The sequence below is a fragment of the Panthera uncia genome, chromosome E1, assembly GCF_023721935.1.
Source record: "Panthera uncia isolate 11264 chromosome E1, Puncia_PCG_1.0, whole genome shotgun sequence".
In the NCBI taxonomy this organism is placed as follows: Eukaryota; Metazoa; Chordata; class Mammalia; order Carnivora; family Felidae; genus Panthera; species Panthera uncia.
The window spans coordinates 17,439,477-17,464,389 of NC_064814.1; the positions used below are offsets into that span (position 1 = coordinate 17,439,477).

At 38.7% G+C, this 24,913-nt stretch overlaps 1 protein-coding gene across 1 annotated transcript in view; it reads right to left on the bottom strand.

The window, feature by feature from the left end:
- The window catches only part of SMURF2 (SMAD specific E3 ubiquitin protein ligase 2), a 55,979-nt gene extending 40,776 nt beyond the window's left edge, over positions 1–15,203 (bottom strand). Inside the window, exons 1-2 of the mRNA XM_049637648.1 lie at positions 14,587–15,203; positions 8,761–8,869 (exon numbers count right to left, since the gene is read on the bottom strand). Of these exons, the coding sequence (XP_049493605.1) occupies positions 8,761–8,869; positions 14,587–14,728 (251 nt within the window). The 5' untranslated portion in view covers positions 14,729–15,203. The remainder of the gene's footprint in view (positions 1–8,760; positions 8,870–14,586) is intronic.
- Between the last annotated feature and the right edge of the window lie 9,710 nt (positions 15,204–24,913).

Here is a 24,913-nt window from a genome sequence, read left to right on the forward strand (position 1 = left end):
CACAGTCACATTTAAAAAACATTTCAATGACATGGCCTATCATTTCGAAGAGTACTCAGTTTTCAAGGGGCATTGTCAAGGCTGACAGACCAAAAATCTGACATACCTGGTGGGTTTTAAAATGCTGTAGAACAAAAGCTGATTGTAACGCTTTTCCCCTGCTTCTTTCCTGTATGCAGGCCTTGAGCGAGCAGGACTCTTGCAGATTTCACTTCACTGCCTGCAGACAAGCAGAGCAGGGGAAAGCGTTACTACACTTGTCTGTGCGGATACCTGCAAGTACGTTAAGAGCTCTACCACAGCCAATTGTTCACATGGTGCCATCCCATGCAAAAATATAATAAAATAACATAATTATATCAGTAGAATCCTAACTATATTTCATTGCCTCTAAGTGGTCAAATTTTTGGTCCAGCAACCTTGATCTTCAAGTGTCATTCAGTAAAGCAGTAATATCAGAAAAATTCACCTAGTACGTAAAAAAGCCAAAACCACTGAAGTGAGAACTAAAACTTTTCAATGAGAAACAGGGAAACCACACTTAGATCCAGCTGTGCATAAAGCATGCCTATCCCTACTGGACTTTTAATTACGCAAGCTAATCCATTCCCTTTTTAAAAATTAAGCCAATTTGAATTTCATTTCTGTTGCTTACAAATGGGAAAACTCTGGTCGAAAACATCCAACATGCATGCACCAATTTTCAAAGAGACCTAACAGACCTAACCTGGCAAGTACCTACTGCATGGTGTATCAAAATTCTACAACCAGAATCAATTATTAAACAGCTACAGCACCCCAGATCAAGCATTAAAACAAAATCACATTAAATCAGTTCCCCAAGCCTGATTCCCCAGCATGATAAAGTATTGATCCCCGTGCCTTAGAACAGCCCACCACTGGCATAAGCACCCTTATGCTGTCAAGGCCCAGAGAGACCTTGAGAACGTACACTGAAAACAGAGGAACGTCTGTCAATTGTGTCCTGGAATGACTGTGAGACAGTGAAATCACCTCCCTGCCAAATGAACTTTTATACAAAATACATTGCCCTTGTATGAAGCCACTGACAATTTGGGTTTGCCTATTCCATCAGTTAGCCTGCTCTAACCAATCAGGCACAAATCATAAAGGGCCTTGTCAGCCATGGTGTGAACTCTGGCCTTCTCTCCAAGTAAGGCAGGAAGCCAACGGGAGACGTGCAGCAAAGGAGTAACAAGATTTGAAATATGTTGTAACAACATCACTCTAGCTGCTGTGTTGACGACTGTAGAAGCAAGGCGTGTAAGGCAGGGGTCAGCAAACACAGCCTGTGACCCAAACCCAGCAGAGCACAAAACATAGTGTGATTTCAGTGTATATAGGGTGACATAATTTTTTTTTTTTAGCTTTAAGGCCATAATCAACTATTTAGAATGTCTACATTCACATCACCACTTTTCTAACATAAGGTCATCATTTCTATTTGCTGGACCCAACAATTCCACATACTAATGATGGTCCAACAAGAATTCCAGCCCATACCATCAGAGTCCCCTCCCCCTAAATCCCATGGACCCGGCCACCAGGGAATCTCGCTGATCAGCACGTTAATATAATACCATGCTCTGGTCTGTAACTGCACAGAACCCCTGACGGACTGACAGGTTTAGGTAGGGACACCCCTCCCCTAGGTCTAGCATGAAGCAGATACTGAAGATGAGCCCTCCGCCCAAATGCCAAAGATTTGTGATTGTCGACCCGTCAGGGGGGAAAACAGGGGCCCCTTTTAGGCAACAAGCTTGAGCAATGAAAACCTGAGTAAGATAAGAGGGGCCGACCACAGTGATCACCCAGCTGCATGCAAAGGCTCATGAAGAGACCCACCTCAAAATATCCACAGACCCCAGCCGGCCAATGGGCTAGGGTCAGGCACAGGTACCAAAAAAGGAAAAGTCCGTATGTTCCTATACTCCCACACTCCCTCCCCGTAATTAGAGCCCCCCACCACTGACTGCCTCCTGGCAGACAGTATTTCCTTTGCTATCCTGCCCCCCTGCTCCCCTGCAGCGTATCCAGTGGATTCACTACCTCCTTTGTTCTGCCTATATCCATGCTGTCCCCACCCGATCAGGTCGCCCCACACTCCACAGTGTAGGAACTAGTCTCCTTGCCATCTTTGTCTCCCTCAAAGCCCTTCTCCACGGTTACCGCCTAAGTGTCTGCTCTTGGATATAAACCCGATGATAGCATTTCCCCACTTAAAACCTTTTTTCATTGCTCCCCACTGCTTTGAGGAGAGCATTCAAACTTATTAGTAGGCTTTCAAGGACCTTCACGAGCTGGTTCCTACTCGCCTCTCTTTGCTTGTCCTATGCCGAACTCCCCTTACCTGACGTGAACTCCCCAATGCTGCCCCTCCCAACTGTTTTCAGAGTCATGTTCTCTTTCACCTCTGGGTCTTCACACAGACTACTTTTGCTTAGAGCCATCCCCCGTTTCTTTTTTCAAATTAACTCCCACATAAGGTCTAAGCCTAAATGCCACTTTTCTAGGAAGCTGTCCTTAGCTCCTAAATTCATATAAAAAAGTTCTGTGTATTTCCAGGGCACCTATACTTCCCCATATTCTTATCATACTGTTTATAATTTCCTATTCACTTGTGTCTATACACCACTTAGCTGAAAGCTTGTGAGACTACATCTTATGCACTGTTATACCTGGGTCTCTGGCTGAATTTAAATGTGACTGAAGCTTAAAGAGACGGCTTAAAACAATCTGATTAAGAACTCAAAAGCTGAGTCAGTTACACAGACAGTAGCTTATTACTGCTGGGATTTCAAAATCACCACAGGTCAAATAAAGTAATAAAAAAGGTGCGACCTAACATATTTACTAAAAGCGTCTGACATTTGAGGATTACCTGTGAGGTACTAGTCTAAACACTTTGCAGGGGTTATCTCACTGCATCTTCCTATCAGTCGTCTAAAGTAGGCATTATTGTTGCTGTCACCAATGGAAACTGACACACGAGGGGTTAAACACTGAGCTAATGATCACACAAATAAGTGGGGGGCTGGGGGGTGGGAAGCCAGGTAGTCTCACTTCTCTCTATTGCCTACTTTTTTAGTTCCTATTTATTTGCCTACTAACTTGGAGTCACTGAGCCATAGCACTGAGGGGCACACAAAAAAGCCTTATTCTGAACTGCCTCTCAGTATCTCAATGTTTTAGGAGAAACATGTTTGTTCACATGTGGTTTAGAAGGTCAAATTTAAATAACTGTCCAGAGTCTAGGCTGAGCTGGGTACTCTGCTAGGGGGGTGGGTTAGAACTAATTGTCTAGAAGTAAGTAATGAGGTGTCAGGCATAAACGTTTGATGGGAGATGTAAAATTCATTTTTGTAGGTAAGGCAAGTGGAACATTTTGAAGAAAAACTGAGATTGATGAAGAGTGAAGTCGAAAGCTCAAAAAGCTTAAAAGACCAAAGACTTAAAGGTCAGGATATCAGGGCAGTTAACATGTTTATAACATGAGATATGCTGACAAAATGGTAGAGGTATAGAAAACATATAGTAACAGAATTAGCAACCTGGAGAAAACGGACACTTACACCTGCAGGGAACAACAGATAAGAAACAAGACTATTACTGCCACCCCATCCCTGAAATATTTCCGACTTATTAGCCCAAGATACTCTAACAGTGACGGTGGGGCTAAAACAGAAGGACTGGTGAAATTACTGAAAAGGAATGGAAAGCCCTCCTGAATCCCCTCCTTGACCCAGGTCATCCTCAACCCCAGCAGGAGATGTACGCTTTACTCTCTGAAAAGTTCTCTACTCAGGGACACCAGGCACAGCTAAGGGAGAAGGTAAAAGTCCATTATAAAAGCATGGATACTAAGAAGAGGTTACTACAGTCAATAGAGAGACCTCCTAGCATTCTTAAACTCTTCAGCTCCAAGAACACTAGCATCCAAGAATATATAGCCCCGGGCAGGAAACAGCAGAATTCTGTGCAATGAATATGTCACAGCCACACCTGACTACCCTAGCAAGCGGACTACCTCTACCCATGGGCACAGAATTTCCAATCGACATGGAAGTGCCTCCCCTTAAATATAAAAAAACAGAAACCCAAATCAAACTAACAGGAAAAAAAGGAACCTTGACAAAAGAGAGGCAATACAAGCAACAAAACTCACTTCTCTTGCATCCAAGAAATAAGACAAAATTACGAAAAACAGATAGTCAATAAGCAAAGTGATCTTGCAAGCTAAAAATATGAGAGCAGAAATCACAATAAAAGGAATGTTGGAAAACTAAGTAGGGGAAACAGCCCAGATAGTTCATCATAGTTTTTCATTTTTTACTGAAACAAAAATATTTTATTCCACTGGAGATACAATATGAGAGAAAAAAGATAGGACAACTAAATGATAATCAATTCAGAAGGGGTAACATCCAAGTAACAGGAGTTCCAGGAAAGGAAATAGAAAATGGAGAAGAAATCACCTATAATAAATAAAGACAGGGGCACCTGGCTAGCTCAGTCAGTGCAGCATGCGACTCTTGATCTTGGGGTTGTGAATTTGAGCCCCACGATGGGTGCAGAGATTAAAAATAAAATCTTTAAAAAACAAATAAAAAAGACAAAATTTCCTCATAACTAAAGAGTTTCAGCATCCAGAAGAGGCACAGTTATTTCTCTGACATCAGCCATAACAACATCTTTCTAGACATGTCTCCTATGACAAGGGAAACAAAAGAAAAATAAACTACCGGGACTACATCAAAATAAAAAGCTTCTGCACAGAAAAGGAAACAACAGACAAAAATAAAAGACAACCTACTGAATGGGAGAAGATACTTGCACATGACATACCCAGTAAAGGGTTAGTATCTAAAATATAAAGAACTTACACAACTCAACATCAAAAAACCCACAAACAATCCAATTTAAAAATGCACAGAAGAGGTATGCCTGGGTGGCTCAGTCGGTTAAGCGTTCGACTTCAGCTCAGGTTATGATCTCATGGTTTTTGAGTTCTGCTGTCAGCACGAAGCCCACTTTGGATCCTCTGTCGACACCCCTCTATTTCTGCCCTTCCCTCACTCGCAAATGCTTGCTCTCTCTCACTCTCTCAAAAATAAATAAATATTTTTTAAAAATAATTAAAAAATAAAAGTGCGCAGAAGATATGAACAGACATTTCTCCAAAGATATATAAATGGCCAAGAGATACATGAAAACTCACTCATCGTCAAGTAAACGTGTATCAAAACCACAATGCGATATTACCTAACACCTATCAGAATGTCTAAAATCAAAAATTCAAGAAATAGTAAGTGTTGGTGAGGATATGGAGTAAAAAGAACCCTCATGTACTGTTGGTGGGAGTGCAAAGTGGTGCAGCCACTGTGGAAGACAATATGAAGGATCTTCAAAAAGTTACAAATAGAACTACCCTACAATCCAGTAATCACACTACTGGGTATTTACCCAAAGAATATGAAAACATCCAAGGGATGTATGCACCCCCATGTCTATTGCAGCAGTATTTGCAAAAGCCAAATTATGGAAACAGCCCGTGTCCATAAAGATATGAATGGATAAAGAATGGAATATTATCCAGCCATAAGAAAGAATGAAATCTTGCCATTTGCAACAACATGGATGGCTCTAGAGAGTATAATGTTACAAAATAAGACAGAGAAAGACAAATACCAAATGATTTTACTCATATGTGGAATTTAAGAAATAAACGAACAAAGGAAAAAAAAAAAAGGAGAGAGAGAGAGAGAGAGAGACAAACCAAAAAACAAACTCTTAACTATAGAGAACACACAAATGATTACCAGAGGGGAAGTGGATGGGGGGACAGGTGAAAAAAGTGAAGGGGATTAAAAGTACATTTATTTTTTATTTATTATTATTTTTTTAGAGAGAGCATGAGCAGGAAGAGGGGCACAGGGAGAGACAGCAAGGGAGAATCCCAAGCAGGCTCCACGCTCAGTGTGGAGCCCAACGCAGGGCTCAGTTCCATGACCCTGGGGATCATTACCCAAGCTGAAATCAAGTCAGTTGCTCAACCGACTTAGCCACCAAGGAGCCACAAGAGTACATTTATCTTGATGAACACTGAGTAATAAATGGAAGCTGAATCACTGTACTGTATACCTGAAACTAATAGAACACTGTATGTTAACTATACTGGAATTAGGGGCGCCTGGGTAGCTCAGTTGGTTAAGCATCCAACTTCAGCCCAGGTCATGATCTCACAGTTCGTGGGTTCGAGCCCTGCCGTAGGGCCCTGTGCTGACAGCTCAGATCCTGAAGGCTGCTTCAGATTCTGTGGCTCCCTCTCTCTCTGCCCCTCCCCCACTTGTTCTCTCTCTCTCTCTCTTAAAAATAAATAAACATTAAAAATAATTTTTTTAATTTAAAAATAAAAAAACTATCCTGGAATTAAAAACTTTGATTTTTTTAAAAAGAGTTTATCCAGATTAAAAGGTCCCAATAAGTACCAAGCACTATGTAACATATATACCAAGTGCATCATCAAAAAATTTATTACACAGCATAAAGAGAATACCCTGAAATCTTCCAGTGGAAAACAATAATCAAGAAAGACCAAAATCAGGATGCCATTAATGATACTCTGAAACTGCACTATTCAAAAGGGCAGTCACCAGTCTCATGGAGCTATTGAGTACTTAAGGCTAGTCCAAATTGAGGCACTCTGTAAGTGCAAACAAACCCCTAAGATCTCAGACTTAGCTGAGAAATGTTTATTTTTTTAACCTATGCATTTATTTATAAGAAAAAAAGACCATAATTATTTTATCTTGATTACATGTTGAAATGAGAATATTTCAGCCATACTAAATTAAATATGTTTATTAAGCTTAATCTTTTTTATTACCTTTTATTTATTTTGAGAGAGAGAGACAGAGACAGTGGGGGAGGGGCAGAGAGAGGGGGAGAGAGAGAGAGAATCCCAAGCAGGCTCTGCACTGTCAGCACAGAGCCTGATATGGGGCTCGAACTCATGAACTGTGAGATCATGACCTGAGCCAAAATCAAGAGTTGAACACTTAACCAAATGGGCCACCCAGGTGTCCCTATTAACTTTTTAAAATGTGGCTATTACAAAATTTAAAATTACAGACAAGCTTCCATTTGTGGCTCACATTATATTTCTGTTCAAGTGCTGATCTAGACCTAGACAACAATGGAGCGTATATTCACAATTTGGAGAGAAATGCGTGTCTTACCTAGAAGGTTATAATCAAACTATCCATTGAGAAAGACAAAGTACATTTTCAGACAAGATCTCAAAGAAATTTTCCCTATCTTTGTACTCTTTCTCAAGATGACCATGAAAGACAGACTTCATCGAAACAGGGAATAACAAAAAATGGGAAATCACTGAACCCAGAAGAGACAAAGGAAATTCCCAACATAATGATAAAGGAGGTTCCTGGACAGTTGTGCAGCAGGTCCTAGACCAGCTTAGACCACCAGACCAGCGTGGAGGAAGAGGCCAAAGGTTTCAGGAGGGAGATCTCCAACAAGGAAACAAAGCCAACAGAATAGCTCATGCGGTTGAATATATGCAGAAATGTCCAGTCCTGTAGGAGAGTCTAGGAATTAATGAGACAGATAGAAAACTAAACAAATGGCAAAATAAGATAGTTAATTCCAGAAAAACAAAATTTATCAAGAGAGGAAATGTAATCACTGCACACCATGTGACTCAGTTATGAATAGTTACACGATCATAATGTAAATACAGAACAATGATTTAACCAAAAAGGTTCAAATGGAGGGCTCGGAGAAAGGAAGGGCCACGTGGGTGCTGTAGGAACAGGGATGAGAGAGATCAGTTGTAAAAGCTAAATCTTCTTCTATGGTAAGAAATGTAAAAATAATACCTAAAAGTATGCATATACTAAATCTCTGCATCCCCCCCCCACCCCATATACAGAGAGATGTATAAAGTAAGCATGAGATCTAGAAAGAGAAGAAAATACCAGACTAAACAATCAAAGTAACTCTAGTTACCTTGAGAATGGGAATCAGGAATAAGGATGGGGCGGCAAACTGCAGTTTCCCATTACAAGCCTTACAACATCGGGGCACCCCAGTGGCTTAGTCGGTTAAGCGTCTGACTTGGGCTCACCTCATGATCCCACTGTTTGTGGGTTCGAGCCCCACGTTGTGCTGTGCACTGACAGCTCAGAGCCTGGAGCCTGCTTCGGATTCTGGGTCTCCCTCTCTCTCTACCCCTCCCCTGTTTTTACCCTCTGTCTCTCTCAAAAATAAAAATAAATATTAAAAAAAAAAAAAGCCTTACAGTATTATGCACCTTTTTAGAATGGTGCATATAGCACTGTGATTAAAATTTGAAAAAAAGAAACCATCCCTATAAAAGCACAAAGAATGTCTATGAGTGCACTCCAATTACGATTTCTGGTTTTATACTCATAATTGACCTAAAGTAAATTAATACCTTTATTTAACCGAAAGAAGATGGGACGGGGTTGCCCTATACTGCATATACGTTTTATTCTCCATAGGCTTACTAAGAGCATTTCATCTTCCAAAACCAGCTATCAATAAGTCACAGTACCTTCCCACTAGGTTTTGTGCCCCTCTGTGAAGACCAAATTATACCACAGATCAAACTCTGATAATTTTCAGTGATTCTTTTCAAATACTATATCAAATAATATTGATTCTATGTTTCATTTCAAATGAATCATTTAAACCTACAGGTCATAATGCTGATTCCACTTTGGATCAAGTGTATTCTTCACAGTATCTGTAGAATGGCATTGCCCAGATCCATCAACCACCACCTTAGCAAATGGATCAGGAAGTCCTGTGGAAAAAGGGGAAGAATTCTTTTTTAATTAAAGAATAACGTGACATGGAAAATAGAAGATTAATTATATAAAACTTACTATTTGCTACAAAAGATTATTCCATTCTTTATAAAAAGTGTAACATTTAGCTATAAATGAAAAGTGGTCCATTTTGAACGAAGATTAAAGTTAATTCTACATTAAATACCAAAAGCTACGTTTTTCTTGTTGCTATCTCAAAACATTCTCTTAAACTACCAAAGCCTAGAGGTTACCTCATAATAGGGAAGTGTTTATACATCTTTACCAGCCCTTTGACTCCAGGAAGATTAAAACAGTTCTGGTTCTCTTAGGGCCTTCCCAAGGTCCTCCTTAGTAGCATTTTTAAAGAAAGAGCTTCTTACAGGTTTTCACACAAGAATATGGGCTACAGAGAAATCAAATTAGCCAAAAAGTTTTCCTGAATAACTACCATGAGTGATGAAAAACTGAATCAAAAAATTAAATACCCTGCCTTAAAACGTTAAGAATGCCTTGGGGGAGAGGGAAACCAGAGAATAAACAGATGTTTGTATAGATTCTAAAGAAAATACTTTTAACACTATGTCAGGCACTATTCTAAATGCTTTACATATATTAAATCTCTTATTCCTCACAATAATCCAATGGGGTAAATGTTACTATAGTCTCTACCCTACTGATGAGGAAACTGAGGCACAAAGGGGTTAATTAACTAATCCAAGGACAGACGATAGTACGTGAGAGAGCCAGGGTCTGAAGTTTAGATTTTAAACCCATGCACATAAATCTGGTTCTCAATTTCATGCTCTCAACTACTATACTATAGTATACCTCTCACGTACCATGCAGTTCAACAGTGAGTACAAGTAAGAGTTCAGAAAAACAGAACTGTTGGGGAGTTTGAACAGTAAATCAAGGCTTTTTTTTTTGGGGGGGGGGGGGATGGGACTCATTGGGCTTTAAAGGACAAACAGGAAGATCACCAAGAAAGGTACGACTGCATCTGAAGGGCTGTGAGGAATCTAACCAAATCATTTGTGCTACGATGTTAAAAGTAAATGCTGTGGGTAAGAGAGGCTTAGAAATCAGAAAGTGACTGGGGTAGATAAAAGGGTGTCATATTTTTCTATTAGCGGTATTCAGGGTGGACTGGGAGAAGGGAAGACTGGTACAGAGACTATCTAGGAAGCGGTCATAAGTTTCACACAGTAGGATAAACGAACAGTAAGATGAGCAGACTCTGAACTAGGGAAGTCACAGGAAAAGGCAAAGGACAGTGAAGTAATAAACTACTCTGAAAGATCTAATACAAGTTTATAAGAAACTAGGGTCAAAGATGACACTATAGTTTTCAGCCCTAAGTAACAGTGAAAACAGTGGTTCTTTTGGAGAAAAAAAAAGTTAGAAGGTAGAACTAAATAAAGGGTTAAGGAGACAAAAATGACATTTTGGGATAGCATAGATCTCCTATGGACAGTTGAAAATACTAGAATGGGGCGCCTGGGTGGCTCAATCGGTTAAGCGCCCAACTTCAGTTCAGGTCACGATCTCGCGGTTTGTGAGTTCGAGCCCCGTGTCGGACTCTGTGCTGACAGCTCAGAGCCTGGAGCCTGCTTAAGATTCTGTGTCTCTCCCTCTCTCCGCCCCTCCCATGCTCATGCTCTGTTTCTCTGTCTCTCAATAATAAATAAACATTTAAAAAAAATTTTTTTTAAACAAAGAAAATACTAGAACAAAATGTTGGTATGGGTTGATAATTGGAGAAATTCTGCACCTCGATATCTATGCTAATTTTTTTTTTTAAAGTCAAGATACCTATGTGCCAAGATTCGAGGTCAGGCATAAATCACATCGTCAGTTCCCCAATCCTATGATTCTGTGATCTGTCAACTTCAAATAAGAGAGGACCAAATTTTAAGAGTGTTAAGTATTTAAGAAGATACTTGGAAGTTAGGGTATTGATGTATTTAACTATATTCTTGAAGTTTACTGCTATTCATATTATTTCAGTAATACCTACCGTTTTTAAAAGTGTTTAATGGAAGAATATTTTTCCCACTACCTTCAATAACATTAAGTATTTTCAAGAATCTATTCTTTTTCTTTTGATTCTACTATCTCAGCAAACATACAAATGTATGTTTGTAAGCAAAAACAAAAATCACATTTCAAGCTTTCCTTTTAGATGTTGTTTAAAGAATTAAGGACTAAGGGGAACAACTTTTCCACATAAACACACTAGGCATGGTTTCCAAGTCCTTAATTAACTATGAAATTCTGAGTCCCAACCTCCTATGTTTCTTTTCTGTTAAATAATACAAAACACAAGCTCTATGCCCTAACAACAAAAAGTACCTATATTTCAACTTACCTGTTTCTATCAGTCCACAAAAATTTACCTTGAGAGCCAAGTTACTGTGATGTGATCAAAAGCTATCAAGTTTTCTGAAGTTAGTGAGGCTTCTAGTGGTAAATATCAAGTGGCTAAGGTATTTTCTGTATTTTTAAAAATTTCTCAATCATCCCCATCATTTCTGAGTCATACAAAAATAGCTAAAGCTGAAGACTTCCTCGCTATACAAATGCACTTGAGCTGCAAATAACAATGAAACAAAAATTTCAACTTAAAAGTGTGTTACTTTCTGGAGAAAATAAAGCTTTATTTTTGATTGGGGGAAGAAAAAGAACATTCACCAATCACCGTGGTTCTGAGTGACTTCAATTTGGCCCCTAAATATAGTGACTCAACACAGTATCTTACACATAAATCTTTTATTTAAATGTTACATAAAAGAGGGGCACCTGGGCGGCTCAGTCAGTTAAGCATCTGACTTCGGCTCAGGTCATGATTGCACAGTTCGTGAGTCTGAGCCCCACCTCAGGCTCTGTGCCACCCGCTTCGGATCCTCTGTCCCCCACCCCTTCTTTGCCCCTCCCAACTTGTTCTCTTTCTCACTCTTTTTCAAAATAAATAAACTTAAATAAACAAACAAATGTTGCATAAAAGAGAAAAAAATTATACTAATGAAAACATTCTTTAAGAAACAGATAATGGATAAAGACAGATACAGGATCATGTTAATGGTAGAATCTAGATGGTGGATATTCACTATAAAACTTTTCCATGTTCTTATACGTTTAGAAAGTTTTCCTTCTAAAATTTTGGGGAGAGGGGGAAATAGTTTATTTTTTAAAGCCAATAAGCTTGAAAACAATTCCAAAAAGTTAGCAAATTTTTTCTCAGCAAGGGTAGATACCCAGAATAAAGAGTATTATCTCTAATACACAAATTACAAGACAGCACTTGGCAGTGTATTTTTTCCTATAATTAAATATATACACACACGTTTCATCAGCCTATAGTCATGCTTGATATTAAAGTTTACTTTTCTCATTCAACATGATTTAAACTGGATTACAAGCAAACACTACTTTTTTATATCAATGATAACTGCATTCTGACAATAAACACACTCTCACTCAAATTTCATGAAGAGATTTAGGAAGTACTACAATTTTTTCTCTGGAATTAATGTGGGCAACCTTCAACTTATAAACAGATCAATGACAAACTTAAGTTTGTCAGCAGAGGCCATTCCCACTGTGAACCCAGGTGATAGCCCATCCCTGGCTGAGCACCTTCTGAAGGCCTCAAGATTGGCTTTCCGATTTCCCTTTCCAGAGCCATCAAATGTTTCTTCCATTCTAAGTTTTCAAGACAATCATAGAGTTTCCCCTAATTTCCCTATCCCTAGAAGCAAACTCACAACTCTTAAGAAAACTTTTATCAATTTTTACTGCCTACACTAACGAAAGAGAGAAAGAGTCCTTTCTTACTTTTTTTCCCACCTACAACGTAAGGGCAGATAAAGATCGTATAACTGATATTAACTGGCTCTCCAAGGTTTACCAAAAATCAAAGTAAGATTCTTCTAGATTTCCTAGGAAAACTCAGACAAGTAGATCTGGGTATTATACTTGAGAAACTGTGTCTTAGGACTCTGGAGGAAAGAAAAGAACTTGGGAAGGAAGGCTGGGAGACACAATGTTAGATTTCATCTGTAAAACCAAAGCAGACATCCTGGAGGATGCAGAAGGAGCTATAAAAGAGTGCATGCCTCACTCGTCTCCCTTTTCTCCTTGTCACCTACCTACCCAATCCTATTTGCCACTTCACAGTTCTACTAATCCTACCTCAAATCAACCTTAAGAATGGTAAAAAAAAAAAAAAAAAAAAGAGTATACACTGGTTATTAGTGACAGGGATGAAGTAGGTAGTTCAGAAGAAGCCTGTGAAGACAGAATTTGGTGGCAGCATGGAGAGAGGCCACTGGCCTCTCCCGCTGTGATACGCAGTACGGTAGACAGCACCTGGTACACATATTGGAGACTGCTTAAAACTTTCTTTACTATGTCCCACAGCATCCTATTTAACTGCTTTCCCATATAAGCACAGAAACCAGAAAAATTTCTAATTATACAGTTTTATGTTATTTTATAAGCTTTAATTCTGGTTCTACTCTAGATATCTTAGAAGAAAATTTCAAGTGAGATGAATGAAGTATGATTTTAAAATGCATCAAGAGCTTACTATTTCTTTTAATGAAACCCCTGAAAATTAAGTAATATCGTATTAAATTAGCACTCACACCTAGTTTCTGGGGGCTGGTAGAACTTGAATTTTAAAATCTAATGAATCTTCTTGGGGCACCTGGGTGGCTCATTCGGTTAAGTGTCCGACACTTGATTTTGGCTCAGGTCATGATCTCAGGGTCATGGGATCACTCCACACTGAGTGTGGAGCCTGCTTAAGATTCTCTCTCTCTCTCTCTCTCTCTCTCTCTCTTTCTGCCCCTCTCTCCTGCTTGTGAGTGTGCACATGCTCTCTCTAAAATAAAAATTTTAAATAAAATAAAAAATGAAAATCTAATGAATCTTCTCAATTTATAACTTCAAATATATTACATATAATACTTTGTTGGCTTCGAGTTCTTTACTAAAAATTATATCATTTTGACTCAATTACTTATTTATATATGTTTATTTTATTTTTTTTACTCAATACCTTAAAGCTATTGTGAAGTATGAGATTACAGGGTAAAGATTTTAAACACACGTGAGGGGTTCTTCCCAATCCTCCTTCACAAAACTTAATCCTAAATAAAGCCACAAAAAAATTTGACAACTTATTGGCAAAGAGACTGCAAATAGGGGAACCAAATGTCTGCTTTAGAGGCCGAGACATAAGAGCATCTATGACTGAATGTGGCAGAGATTTCTTTCCTACACTCTGGAAATTCTAAGCAGGCTGAATAACTTCTCTCCTTTCCAAGGTATGGTGAATGCCTGAATAAAATTTCCTATAAAATGTTAGAAAAGAAAAAGTGTTTACAAAATAACCTCCACCCTTTCTAGAAACCTAGTAGTATGCACACCCTCGATATTCTTTACACATGTCTCATATACACACCTATACACATATACATTTCACACAAATATGTGAGAGGGGTGGATAAAAGGAAAGGAAGAACGGCTAAAAAGCACAAAGTCCTCTTAAAAAAAAAAAGTACTGCCAAAAGGGTCCAAACCAAAGCATTCATAAAATAGTATGAAGTATATTTCTGAATAGAGAAATCACTAAAGCCAGACAATTCTGAAAAGTTATCCAAAAAGTCTACACACAACATACAAGATTTAAAGTTAATTTACTTACGGAAAAAATCCTTTTTCACCAAGTTTTTTGCACAGAGTACTGTAAAGGAAACAAAAAATACATGGAAAGAATTAAAATGGTAAAACTGCACTGTCAAAACGTTCATTTTAAAACACTGAAAGTACCAGTGAATGATAAACATTATAGCAAGGTTTGAAATATGATCACAAGCTTTTATTAAAGACTAGCAAAAGACAGCTGAACCAGTGGTTCCAACTTTAGCAATGATCACTCATAACAGCTGACAGCCAGAAAATTTATAAATCTGGTATTCTCATAAGGACCAACTTCCAATCAATCTTCCATCAAGATTTATCTCAGAGCAGCTCAGTGAAAAGGGGAAAATAGTTCCAAGAAAAAAATAAGCAAACTCAGGTTGACATATACATTTTTTAATGAAATAATTTTATACTGAAGATCATAAATAAAATAAAGCTTTCTTGATATAGATGAGATTTTTTTAAAAATAACATTGTTATTTAGTCTCCACCTAACTCCACAGAAATTTTATAGGAGAGATAAATTACCTTCTTCTAAATCATCACTCAATGACAAGACAGATTACTGTATCTACCAAAAATTAAAAGTTAATACACTGAGTAGATATCCCAAAGCCACATTCTCTGGATTACCCTGCATGAAATTATTACTCGTAAGGTGATGGATGCACAACCTTACGAATATATTAAAACCACTGAATTGGAGGTGCCTGGGTGGCTCCGGTTCAGGTGATCTCGTGGTCCATGGGTTCGAGCCCTGCGTCTGGCCCTGTACTGACAGCTCAGAGCCTGGATTCGGATTCTCTGTCTCTCTCTCTCTCTGCCCCTCCCCTGCTTGCACTCTGTGTTTCTCTGTCTCTCTCAAGATAATAAATAAACATTAAAAAAAAAATTTTAAACCATTGAACTGCACATTCTAAAGGGGTGAATTTTATAGTTTGTGGTTACATGTCACTTTAAAAAATTATTGCTTATATAGAGTTATAAAATTAACTTGTTTAATTCAAACTTGTTAAAATTGAAGGGAAAACATCGATTTCTGTATGGTTTATAACTTATAAAATATCTATACATGTAATATTTGGTTAATTTCTACCCACTTCTACTCGGTTGAAATGGTCTGGAAGTTTAGTGTTATTTAACATAACAAACCTTGGGAATAAGTCTATATATAACTAATCACTCTAAAAGTTCAAATAAAGGGGAGCCTGGGTGGCTCAGTTTGTTAAGCCTCCAACTCTTGATCTCGGCTCAGGTTATGATCTCATGGTTCATGGGCTCTGTGCTGACAGCACGGAGTCAGCTTGGGATTCTTTCTCCCTCGCTCTCTGCCCCTCCCCTGCTTGCATGTGCTCTCGTTCTCTCTCTCTCTCTCTCAAAATAAATAAACTTTTAAAAAAAGTTAAATAAAAATTATTTTAAAGACAGATGCCGGGCACCTGGGTGGTTTAGTGGTTGGTTTAAGCATCTGACTTTTGATTCCAGCTCAGGTCATGATCTCATGGTTCATGAGTTCAAGCTCTGCATCTGGCTCTGCACTGTCAAGCAGAGCCTGCTTGAGATTCTCTCTCTCTGCCCCTCCCAATTCATTCTCTCTCTCTCTCTCTCTCTCTCTCTCTCTCTCTCTCTCTCTCAAAATAAGTAACTTAAAAAAAAAGAGAGAGAGATGCCATTGGTAAATGAGTAAAATTATTAAGTAAGTACAAGATAGTGATTTAGTACCCAGAGTCATTTAGGCCCTGTCTTAGAAACAGTTTTATTTTTAAAAACATAAAAACTCAAATATGAAAACTAAGAGCCGTAACTGAGAGTACCAAATCACTAATTGGATTTAGAAGAACTTCTCTCTAACCTTCATTATCACCACATAAACCGTACAGAATACTCAGGATCAATACATTTACAACACATATATGAATCCAAATTCTAATCTTCAGTACTGCTGAGGTAATGACTTTTTTTAAAACCACCGTCCGGGGGCGCCTGGGTGGCTCAGTCGGTTAAGCGGCCGACTTGGGCTCAGGTCACAATCTCGCGGTCCGTGAGTTCGAGCCTCGCATCGGGCTCTGGGCTGATGGCTCAGAGCCTGGAGCCTGCTTCCGATTCTGTGTCTCCCTCTCTCTCTGCCCCTCCCCCGTTCATGCTCTGTCTCTCTCTGTCTCAAAAATAAATAAAAAACGTTAAAAAAAAAAATTAAAAAAAAAAACCACTGTCCTATGATTCCAGAAGTGAACTGATTTCACATCCTACTTTAGAGAAACCAAAAATATATGCGAATTCTCCAACTTCTTATTGCTAACCCTACAAAGTTATGTTTTGATACTCATTCGTTTTGTCTTCCTTCTGCTTATAATATCCACCGTCCTGTCTCACACCGTCCTTCCCCCTGTGTTCTAGATCTTATATGCAAATCACCACTTTCTCAGGGACCTGTTCTCCCATCTCCTCTACTTATGGCCTCATCAGCATTTAAACATACTCTCCAGACACCATCCTACTTCTCCTTCAATGTAACTACTTAAGGGGCGCCCGGGTCGCTCAGTCAATTAAGCATCCAACTTTCACTCAGGTCATGATTTCGCAGGTTCATGAGTTCAAGCCCAGAATCAGGCTCTCTGCTGTCAGCACAGAGCCCACTTTGGATCTTCTGTCTCCCTCTTTCTCGGCCCCTCCCCTGCTCACACGCATTCCGCGCCTCCTCAAAAGTAAATAAACAGTAAAACAAAATTATAAAAACACAACAGACTTCTGTATATTGATTTTGTATCCTACAACTTCACTGAATTCATTTATTAGTTCTAGTTTTTTGGTGGAGTCTCTAGGGTTTTATATATATAGCTATCATGGTATCTACAAATAGTCAAAGTCAAGGTTTTACTTTTTCCTTACCAATTTGGATGCCTTTTATTTCTTTTTCTTGTCTGATTGCAGCAGCTAGGACTTCCAGTACTATTTTGAGTAGAAGTGGTAAAAATGGACACCCTTGTCTTATTCCTGATCTTAGAGGAAAAGCTCTTAACTTCTCCCACCCCCGCCTCAGGACCAGACGGACCTAACAAATATACACAGAACATTCCATCCAAAAACAACAAAATACACATTCTTTTCAAGTGCACATGGAACTTTCTCCAGGATAGACCAGAGGTTAGGCCACAAAACAAGTCTCAATAAATTCAAAATGACTGAAATCATATGCATTTTTCCTACCACAGCAATAGACATCAATCACAAGAAATAATCTGGAAAGAACACAAACATAGGGAGGCTAAGTAACATGCTACTAAACGATGAATGGGTCAATCCAGAAATCAAAGAGGAAATAAAAAAATATATGGAGACAAATAAAAGTGAAAACGCAATGGTCCAAAATCTTTGAGATGCAGCAAAAGCTGTTCTAAGAGGGAAGTTTATAGCAAAACAGGCTTACCAAAAGAAACAAGAAAAGTAAACAACCTAACTTTATATGTAAAGGAGCTACAAAAAGAAGAACAAAGCCCAAAGTCTGTAGAAAGGAAATAATAAAGTTTAAAGCAGAAATCAATGAAAAAGAGACTGAAAAAAAAAACAATAGAAAAGATCAATGAAACCGGTAGCTGGTTCTTTGAAAAACAAAGACAAACAGTACTTTATTTTATCTGGATAAAACTTTAACCAGATTCATCAAGAAAGAGAGAGGACTCGGGGCACCTGGGTGGCTCAGTCGGTTAAGTGTCCGACTTCGGCTCAGGTCATGATCTTAACGGTCCATGGGTTCGAGCCCCGCGTCGGACTCTGTGAAGACAGCTCGGAGCCTGAAGCCTGCTTCAGATTCTGTGTCTCCCTCGCTCTCTTCTGTGTCTCCCTCGCTCTCTGCCCCTCCCCCGTTCATGCTCTGTTTCTCTGTCTCAAAAATATATAAACATTAAAAAAAAAAAAAGAAAGAGAGAGGACTCAAATAAATAGAATCAAAAATGATGGAGGAGAAATAGCAATGAATGCCACAGAAATACAAAGGATTCTAAGAGAATATTATGGAAAAATTTTATGCCAACAAATTGGACAACCTAGAAGAAATAGATAAATTCCTAGAAACAAAGAAACTCCAAATCTGACTCAGGAAGAAATAGATATCTCAACAGATGAAGTACTAACAAAATTGAATCAATAATCAAAAAGTTCCCAACAAACAGAAGTCCAGGTTTCACTGTGAATTCCAGACATTTAAAGAAGAGTTAATACCTATTCTTTTCAAACTACTCTAAAAAACAGAAGAAGAAAAGCTACCAAATTCATTCTATTAGGCTGGCATTATCTTAAAACCAAAACCAGATAAAGACACTATAAAAATTAAAAATTAAAAAAAAAGGAATAACAACACTATAGGGCAGTATCTCTGATGAATATAGATGCAAAACTCCTCAACAAAATATTCAAACCCAACCCAACAATACATTAAAAAAAAATCATTCACCACAATCAGGTGGGATTTATTCCAGGGATGCAAGGGGCAGTTCAATATTCACAAATCAGTCAATGTGATCAATCACATTAACAAGAGAAAGGATTAAAACCATACGATCATCTCAATAGATGCAGAAAAAGCATTTGACAAAGTGCAACACCCATTCATGATAAAAACTCTCTACAAAGTAAATTTAGACTGACTCAACTTCTTCACTTCCCACTAATGCCTCAATTCATTAACAATCTGGCTTCCTCTGTCGCCATTGCCACTACGTGGCTTCTCCAAAGCCCAGGGGACATTAATTACTAAATCCATCCAATGGACAACTTTCATTCTTTATCACACTTGACACCTGAGGAGATTTGCCATCACTCCCTCTTCTGGAACCCCGCTTTTCTTTTGGTTTCTGTTTAACACCACATTTCACCTGGTTTTATACCAGGCATAACATACATTCTAAATCCTCTTTGCCAGATCGTTTTCCTATATTCCATCCACGGAAGTTGAGGTTCTTCGGGATTTTTGCCCTGGATCCTCTTCTACTCTATAACCTGAGAAGCACAGATGCCCATCTCTGCAAACCTTGGAATTATATGTAAACTGTTATATGTATGTGTATTTTTCTGGGGGAAGAACCCACATTTTTCCTAGTAGAAAATTCGTAGCTTAACAGACTAACAAAGCTCTTTCTGCTCTCTAAAAAATAAATTTGAAGGGGCACCTGTGCGGTTCAGTTGGTTGGACGTCCAACTTCAGCTCAGGTCATGATCTCATGGTCCATGAGTTCGAGCCCTGTGTCGGGCTCTGAGCCTGGACCCTACTTTGGATTCTGTCTCCCTCCCTGCCTGCCTGCCCCTCCCCCACTCATGCTCCCTCAAAAATAAACATTAAAAAATTTTAATAAAAAATATAAATAAATTTGAAGAGCCACATTTCATGCATTCTCCCTGACCTTTACCATTTTAGTGACACCTAAATATTAAGACCCAAACTTAACTGTCTCCTGAACTTCAGGTCCACACAAATTAAATATGCCCCCAAAATAAAATCACCATCTCTCCCTCCCCAAAAACTGCTCTTCCGGTTTACTTTCTTTCAATAAACATCCTTGCTTTTAACTCCACTGCTCCAGTCAGAAACCTCCATAGCAACCTTCACTACTCCTCCCTCTCCCCACCTCCTGGCAGATACCAATTCTAATCAATTCCACCTCTGAAATATCCTTCATCTGCCCACTTCTATTACCAGTGCCACCACCCTTGTCCAGGCCACCATCAACTAGTCTAGGCCACTAAAACCAGCCTCCCAATCAGTCCCCTGCCTCAAGCCTCCACCAGTTCTTTGCAATGGACCCAAATTTTAAAAATACAATTAAGGCCTTTCATACATGTCCCATCCTCCTAATAACATTCCAAAATACCCTTCAAAAATTCCTCAAAACTATCCCTCCATCTGTGCTCTGGATATCACACCCAACCTACCACTCTGGAGGTAGCTGACCTCCATCTTCAAAACAGTCCCAAGGTTCTTGGGCCCAAACTTTATATTGGTTAACAACGCCCTTCAGGCCCTGGCTCCTGCTTACCTCTCTGATCTTATCTTTCATTACCACCCCTCCTCTCTAACCTAAGTCCAAGATCCAACCACACTAAACTTTCACTTTCTCAAACAAACTCCATCACTCACCCAGAGAGTCATATGCCATTCCCTCTGCCTGAAACATTTTTCCCAGGCTTCTTCACCTAATCATCTCAAAAGGGAAAGGAAACCTTTTAGAACATATTTCTCTCAACCCTCCACCCATTTGTATTTTCACAGAATCCCCCAGTTATAACATGCACTCCTCACACTTCATTATAAATGCTTAAGTTTAGAATACCACTTGTAACTATGGGTGTGGTAAACACCATACAGCATAAATCAGGTCTGCCTCAATGGCGCACAAGCACACATTGCACCAGTTATTTGATGGGTGCTCAATAAATTTACTGGATGAATGAAACAGACTCTAAAATAATCTAAAATTTCATTGAAAGGAGGACTTTTTATGTGACAGATAAATTAATCCTCAAGTAATCATAATTTTAACTTGTGAAATTTTATTTTTATCGTTTCCTTTTATTTAAAACAAAGTAGTCAGATCATATTTGACAAATTTTCTTTTAAAAATCATTAAGATATTGTTAATATAAGTTTCAAAGGTCAACTGAAAAATAAAAAATATAATTTTTTTTTAACTTTTTTTTTTTTTTTTTTTTTTTTTTTGGCACAGGGCACACCTGGGTGGCTCAGTCGGTTCAGCAACCAACTTCGGCTGAGGTCATGATCTCACAGTTCGTGAGTTCAAGCTCCGCATCAGGCTCTGTGCTGACAGCTCAGAGCCTGGAACCTGTTTTGGATTCTGTGTCTCCCTCTCTCTCTGCCCTTCCCCTGCTCACGCTCTGTCTCTCCTTCAAAAATAAATAAACATTAGGGGCACCTGGGTGGCTCAGCTGGTTAGGCGACTGACTTCGGCTCAGGTCATGATCTCACAGATCCTGAGTTCAAGCTCCGCATCAGGCTCCGTGCTGATAGCTCAGAGCCTGGAGCCTACTTCAGATTCTGTGTCTCCCCCTCTCTCTACCCCTTCCCTGCTCATGCTCTGTGTCTGTCTCTCAATGATAAATAAATGTTAAAAAAAAATTTTTTTAATAAACATTCAAAAAATAAAAAATAAAAAATAAACCCTTTTTTTTTTTTTTTAAAGTTTACTTATTTGAGAAAGAGTGAGAGTGCACGAGGGAGAGAAGCAAAGGGAGAAAGAGAATCCCAAGCAGGTCTCCCGCTGTCAGCACAGAGTCAGACACGGGGCTCGATTTCACAACCAGTGAGATCATGACCTGAGAGGAAACCAAGAGTCAGATGCTTAACCGACTAAGCCACCCAGGCACCCCACGAAAGAATAACTTTAAAGTCAGATTCAAAGTTAAAGATAAATTGAATTTTAGTAATCCAGAGACTAGGAAGCCAGTACCAGGGTTCCAGAAGAAACAAGATTAACTTAAAACATAAATATCAAGATTGGTCAGATTGCTAACTTTAACACTAGACCTCAAAAGCATCAGCCAGTTTTTGCTTCAACTGTTTTTATACTCTAAAAGCAAAAACTCTCATTTGCAAGTTTTAAAAGAGAGACTGTTAAACATGATTTGAGATTTGGTAATTTTAGCTATTTGCATAAATAAATAATTTTCACAGCTAGAAGCCTTTTCTGTACTGTTCTTTTTCTTGGGAATGTATTCTGGGTACTAGAACCACAGCCTATTGCTCTTTCCATCTTTAGTACCAATTATGAGAGCTCAGTAAATGCTCAATGACTTGGTGAATTTCAACAAGACAGACTCCTCTCTGTCACCATAACAAAATCTCAACCAAGGAGGTATGTATCAGAATCTCCTGGGAAATGTACATACAATATTATAATGTAATTTTATGTTTGTAACATAATTTCATAATTATATTGATATGAATTTGTATTTGTAAACCTATCCTATTGTGAAGCATAAACTATAGAAAGTTGAGCCAAGACTGGGAATCCTGCAGCTAGGGAGGGAGGGGTACCACTATGAAGGAAATCTTATTTTTGTTTTCTAAACAATCATTACAGGAAGAGAGATAAAAATAATGTTGAGAAATGCTAGACTAAGTTACAGGAAGGGACTGGCAAGAGAGACAACTTATAAGCTGGGAAGGCCTGGAACAAAGGCTAAGGAGTACAGACTTTCTCCTAGACAGTTATCAATATTTCAGTATCTCTCAATGTTTAGTAAGCTTTCCATTGAAGTAATACATATAGGAAAGTGAAGAAATCTTAACTATATAGTTCAATGAATTTTCACTTATTTCTGTACTAAAAACATTATACTCCAGATATTTAGCAGTCATGTATTAATTTTGATTAATGCTAACTACAAATGTGGCATTATTAAGCATAGTACCGTTACTCCAGAATCCACTGGGGACCAGGTCTCACTCAATCTGTAGATTTGCACTAGATTAATTTCACTAGACTACTTTGATCACGTTATTACCCTTCTCAAATTCCTTCAAAGCATTCCTCATTCTTAAGACTACACACCTAAAACCTAGCCTGTTCTATTCTGCTCACCTCTTCTGCAGATAAATGGTTTTAAATCAGTAGAGGAGGTGTTCAAAATAAACTAAGATGAGCCTTGTTGGTGTCCTGGTCCTATTTCACAGGGAAGCAGATGTGATAATCTTGAGATGCTTAATAAGAAGGTAGCACTTCCTATATCATTCACTCTTTCAATATTTCCTAAGCACCAACTTTGTGCCAAGTGCTATGATAGATTCTGCAGATACAAAGATAAGTAAGACCTAGTACTCTGCTCTCAGAGCTTGCAGGTCAGATATAATTCCTATATCGTGCCACCAATGCCCGCCCCCCTCCTTTAACATTTACTTATTTTTAATGTTTATTTATTTTTGACAGAGAGAGAGAGACAGAGCATGAGCATAGGAGGGGCAGAGAGAGAGGGAGACACAGAATCCGAAGCAGGCTCCAGGCTCTGAGTTGTCAGCACAGAGCCCGACGCGGGGCTCGAACTCACAGATCGCGAGATCATGACCTGAGCCGAAGTCGGACGCTCAACCGACTGAGCCACCCAGACACCCCATCATTTACTCATTTTTTGAAAGACAGAGCCTGAGTGGGGGAGGAGCAGAGAGAGAGGGGGACACAGAACCCCAAGCAGGCTCCAGGCCCTGAACTGTCAGCACAGAGCCCGACATGGGGATCGAACCCACAAACCATGAGATCATGACCTGAGCCGAAGTCGGACGCTTAACCGACTAAGCCACCCAAGTTCCCCATCAATGCCCTTTTTTTTGTTGTTTTCTCAAGAAAGGACTTTAAACTTTGAAAAATCTCCTTTAGTATATTTGATTTGAGGCAGTGACTGGAGAAAACCATTTGCAGAAGTGCAGATGCAGTAAATATTACTGTTTAAATCAATATTTTTTTTATGGTTGGATAGGAGTTATCTATATGCAACACACCATGTAGTAATATCAGAGTAAATCCCAGCTGTAGAAACAGAATGCTATTGCTGTTCTTACTGAGTTGTACTCATAATGAATGGCTGTCTATGCTTAATCTGAGTAAAACTCCCAACTGTTCAGTATCTTCTTGCCAAAAATTCCCCTTCCTCCTCCAGATTAGAGCTGCATTCCAATTACACTGCCGACTGGAATGAAACTGCTTGAGAGAAAGAAAAAACCACTCAGACATCCCGTCTTCTGTCGCCCCACGAAAACAGATTTTATAATACTGTTCCTGCAACTCAAAAGTTGTACTATTTTTGAACAGAGTAGATTTCTCTGTTTTTTTTCCTTGAACTTATATTATCATTGTAAATTAAAACTCAAGTTCAGGATAACAATCCTATACATATACCAACAAGATGGCCTAGTACTGTAAAAATGTCTACTAATACGCACCCTTCCTGATGGCTAGCACATGACAGCAATTTAGATTTTCCTGCTCCAAGAAACAACCTCTACCCCAACTCCTACACATGGAATGAAAAGGAAATTTAAGCTCTTTAGAAAACTCATAAACAAATTTTTCCATGTACGTATTCTACTTATTGCTTTGAACAGGAGCACTAACAAAGATTCACATTCAAGAGCATTATTACAAAATGCTGCAATGAGCAAAAATGTCAGCTACAACCCTATGCACATAACAAAAATGAAACAGTTAAAGATGACAAACAGCATGCTGCAATATTATTACACATCCATTAAAATTATGTAAATATATTTATTGACAAGAAAATATTTCTTGAAAACACTAAAAGTCAATTTACAAATACATTTAATA